The 4559-nt window shown below is 41.6% G+C and overlaps 1 protein-coding gene and 1 pseudogene across 1 annotated transcript in view; both read left to right on the top strand.

Annotated features, from left to right (window-relative positions):
- The window catches only part of LOC105816118, an 837-nt pseudogene extending 680 nt beyond the window's left edge, over positions 1 to 157 (top strand).
- ULK2 (unc-51 like autophagy activating kinase 2) overlaps positions 1 to 4559 on the top strand; it is a 112583-nt gene that overhangs the window by 59314 nt on the left and 48710 nt on the right. Inside the window, exon 14 of the mRNA XM_012651444.1 lies at positions 4062 to 4122. Within this exon, the coding sequence (XP_012506898.1) occupies positions 4062 to 4122 (61 nt within the window). The remainder of the gene's footprint in view (positions 1 to 4061; positions 4123 to 4559) is intronic.

The following is a 4559-nucleotide window of genomic DNA, read 5'->3' as shown; positions in this document are numbered from 1 at the left end:
GAGACTCTGTCTCAAAAAAAAAAAAAAAAAAAAAAATGAACTCTAGAGTGCTTAATGCAGTGCATGGCATTCAGCAGCTTTTGATGAAGCTATGTCCTGGTGTCGATATCATCCTTCCAAAGGGTATTGGTGGCATTTCAAAGATGATGAAGAGTAAGATAAAGTTAAACTTAAAGCCAAAAGGAAGAAGAACCAAGCTCTGTTTTTCAGAGATGACATGTGGATGCTTTACTCATAGACTTCAGAGAAAAATTTCCATCCAAATTTGTGCAGCAAAAGTCTGAAGAAAAGCCAGTCCCAGTGGACCAGACAAAGAAAGAGGCAGAACCTATACCAGAAACCGTAAAATCTGAGGATATGGAGACCACAAAGAATGTCCAACAGACAGCGTTAAAGGCCCCCTTAAGAAACAGATGAGACTTCGGTGAGTAATGGACAAAAGAGAAGCCTGCAAGACTCCTCACATCGGCTATCACACCTCAGTGCTGTGGTGGGCTCTTGAGCTTTAAAGTACTTTGTGACAGCCGGGCGTGGTGGCTCATGCCTGTAATCCTAGCACTCTGGGAGGCCAAGGCGGGAGGATCACTTGAGCTCAGGAGTTGGAGACCAGCCTGAGCAAGAGTGAGACCCTGTCTCTACTAAAAATAGAAAAAATTAGCCAGCCAACTGAAAATAGAAATAAAAAATTAGCCAGGCATGGTGACGCAGGCCTGTAGTCCCAGCTACTCAGGGGTTGTGGCAGTGGGATCACTTGAGCCCAGGAGTTTGAGGTTGCTGTGAGCTAGGCTGACGCCACGGCACTCTAGCCCGGGCAACAGAGCGAGACTCTGTCTCTAAATAAATAGACAAACAAATAAATAAACTTTATCACAACCCTCTCATTTGTATGAAATTTGTCTGTTCTTTAAGAAATGGTATTATTCCCATCATGCTTTTTATGTGAATATTTATGTATCTTTTGTAACCTTTCCTTGGATTTGAGCAACCTACCCACTCCCATGTGTACCATTGTATATGTTTAAAACAAAGGCATTTGTACATACTGGGAAAAAATTGTTTGAAAGCTTTATATGTGGGTGGGTCTCAAGCCTCTACATTGGGTGATACGGCTGGAGCATTTCTTTGCACTATTTCCTTTTTGGAGGGCTACTCAGTTCCCCCTAAAGGACTCATCCAGTCTTCTGCCTAAAGAGTATGAATCTGTTGTTATTTCGGGTAGCAAAATGGGGGAAGAAGTCTAGTGGTCTCAATAGTCAGTGTAAAATTTCGTTTAATAACTCCTCTGCTAACGTTTTTTTGGTTCAGTACCCTTGCCTTTAATTTTTCCTGGTGTTCTGCAGTCCAGAGACCCTCTGGGGTTTTCTGTTTTGTTTTGTTTGTTTTTTTATTTTGAGAGAGTGTCTCACTCTGTCACCCAGTTTGGAGTGCAGTGGTGTGATCATAGCTCACTGCAACCTCAAACTTCTAGGCTCAAGGGATCCTCCTGTCTCATCCTCCTGAGTAACTAGGACTACAGACGTGTGCCACCACACCCGGCTAATTTTTTAAAACTTTCCCTGTAGAAACAGGATCTCACTATGTTGCCCATTCCCAGGCTGGTCTTAAACTCTTGGACTCAAGCGATCCTCCCACCTTGGCCTCCCAAAGTGCTGAGTTTTCACTTACCCGTTTTTCCCTCAGTGGTGTAAGTACCTATAATCTATTCATTTAGCAAAAATCCTGAGTATAAAACGCTATTATTAATTACATTCTAACTGCTTCTAAATAGGCTTTCAAACAATCCTGTACTTAGTCCTACCTCTAGTGCCACTCTGAAAAGTATCTGGTGCTGCTAATTAGCCTTGCGGGGTTCTGTGATGTCTGGGCTTTTCAGCTGGCTGAAGATAGTATTTTCTTGGGTCTACTATGTCAAATACCACTCGTCCATCACCTTTCTGGCTTCCAAATATTTGTGGCTATGGACTTTCTGTTCTTTTTGCCCTTGTGAGTTTAGGCTCTTTTCTTTCCTTTCCTTTCCCCCTATAGTTTCAAAATAACACTATGAGTATTATTTAAAATATGATTTAAAATTTTTTTTTTTGTAGAGACAGTGTCTGGCTATGTTGCCCAGGCTGGTGGTCTTGAACTCCTGGCCTCAAGCTATCCTCCCAATTTAGCCTCCCAAAGAGCTGGGATTACAGGCGTGAGCCACTGCACCAAGTGGCCATTTTCAAATGGCTTTTAAAATTTAAAAGCCATTTAAAATATTTCTATGATCTGTTTGTTCTTAGGATAATCCCATTAAGGATATGCAATCAAGTTACTGAGTTTTAAGGTCACTTGCAATAACTTCCCTCTGGTGATAAAGCTACCAAGTTGATATATAGTTAGGTGTCTTTATTTTTGATTTCTAGGGATTGTTTTCTTTTCTTTTCTTTTTGAGACAGAGTCTCGCTCTGTTGCCTGGGCCGGAGTGCAATGGAGTGATCATAGCTCACTGCAACCTCAAACTCCTGGGCTTAAGCAATCCTCCCGCCTCAGTCTCCCTTAGTAGCTGGGACTGCAGGCATCACCACCACGCCCAGCTAATTTTTCTATTTTTTGCAGAGACGGGGTCTCACTCTTGGTCAGTCTGGTCTGGAACTCCTGACCTCAAGTGATCCTCCTACCTCAGCCTCCCAGAGTGCTGGGATTGCAGGCTTGAGCCACCACCTGGCTGGCCTACTATATTGTCTTTTAAAATAGACTTCTCCCTTGCCCCATGGCTCGTTGTTCCCTTACCCTGATTTATTTTCTGTAGTACTGCTTATCACACTATCTGACATTATTATGTTCTTTCAATACTAGAATGTAAGCTTCATGAGACCAGGGGCCAGAGATGTGCCAAATAAATGCATTTCTCATTCCCCATTCAAAGGGATATTTGTGATTTTTTCCTCCCTTTTTGAGTATAGGTTAGCAGCATAGTTTATTTTATTTTATTTATTTATTTATTTATTTATTTTTGAGACAGAGTCTTACTGTGTTGCCTGGGCTAGAGTGCCGTGGCGTTGTCTTAGCTCACAGCAACCTCAAACTCCTGGGCTCAAGCGATCCTCCTGCCTCAGCCTCCCGAGTAGCTGGGACTACAGGCATGCGCCACCATGCCCGGCTAATTTTCTATATATTTTTAGTTGTCCAATTAATTTCTTTCTATTTTTAGTAGAGACGGGGTCTCGCTCTTGCTCAGGCTGGTTTCGAACTCCTGAGCTCAAACAATTCGCCCCCCTTGGCCTCCCAGAGAGCTAGGATTACAGGCGTGAGCCACCGCGCCCGGCCTGTTTATTTTATTTTTAAAGGTTGATATTATTTGATCAACACTGCTATTTCACATCAACGCATATTAATTATACCTTACAGCCATTTAAAATCACATAGGGCAATGTGATATAGTGGATATAACTGACAGGGAATAAGGAGGCCCTGAGTTCTCAGCTGCGCTCTACTCCTGTATATGATGCAGGGGTAGATGATGATGGTCTGTGTCATGTGCTACTGTGTTTAGGAGGCCCGTTTCCAGGACATCTTGCTCAACAACCCATGCAAGACCTGAAAGAGTGTTATGCAGAAGGAAGGGGTACTCCCAACATTATATTCAACTAGATTTTGTTACACATTCATTCTGCTATAATGGGATGTACGTGGTCTATGCAAAATTGTGCGATAAAAACCACAGAACTTATGGGCAAGATGGAATTTAGTCACTGACACATGAACAGGAATCTGATAAAAACAATAGCACGGTTTTTTCGCATGTTAAGTGATGAAGAAATACATAAACACTGCAATAAATATGGCACTTTATCTTGAAAAAGACCTCAAGTTTACTTATAGAAGTTGGTATCCAGAGGGTTGCAGCCTATCTATTCAGCTGGGTGCATTTTCCTGTGGTCACTTATTATTTCCTATGGATGAAATCACAACAGAAGTAAATGGTAAATTTGCATTGTGTTTACATTGTTTTCTAATAATCATGTTGGTACAAAGTTTGCATTTTTAAGCATGAGATACAACAGAACTGATAATATTTTTCTCTCCTTTAGATGACGTGCCAATGGGAACTGCTGGCAGACGTGCTTCAAATGAATTCTTGGTGTGTGGAGGGTATGTTTTCATATATTTTAATAAAAGATTTTTCATATTTTGTTATTTTTGTGAGTCGTGAGGAAGATTATAGAACTTTGTGGGGTTTTTTTGGTTTCTTTTGTTTTGTTGTTTTTTTTGAGACGGGGACTTGCTCTGTTTCCCTAGGTAGAGCGCAGTGACTGTTCACAAGCGCACACATACGCAGTACAGCCTTGAACTCCTGGGCTCAGTGATTCTCCTCCTCAGCCTCCCGAGTGGCTGGGACTGCAGGCGCGCGCCACCACGCCCAACTTTAACATGAGATATTTTAAGCAAAGTATGAAGAGTGATACAATGGTTATCTGTATACTCTTCTCTTAACTCTGTTAAATCCTAACATTTTTGCCTTTTAATAGTTTTTAAGAGAAATAAACTATCACAATACAGTCAGTTGAAACCATACATATACATATGTA

Source organism: Propithecus coquereli, unplaced genomic scaffold (assembly GCF_000956105.1).
Source record: "Propithecus coquereli isolate 6110/MARCELLA unplaced genomic scaffold, Pcoq_1.0 Scaffold355, whole genome shotgun sequence".
In the NCBI taxonomy this organism is placed as follows: Eukaryota; Metazoa; Chordata; class Mammalia; order Primates; family Indriidae; genus Propithecus; species Propithecus coquereli.
The sequence above is the reverse complement of the archived record's forward strand: the minus strand, read 5'-3'. Positions and strand labels throughout refer to the sequence as shown.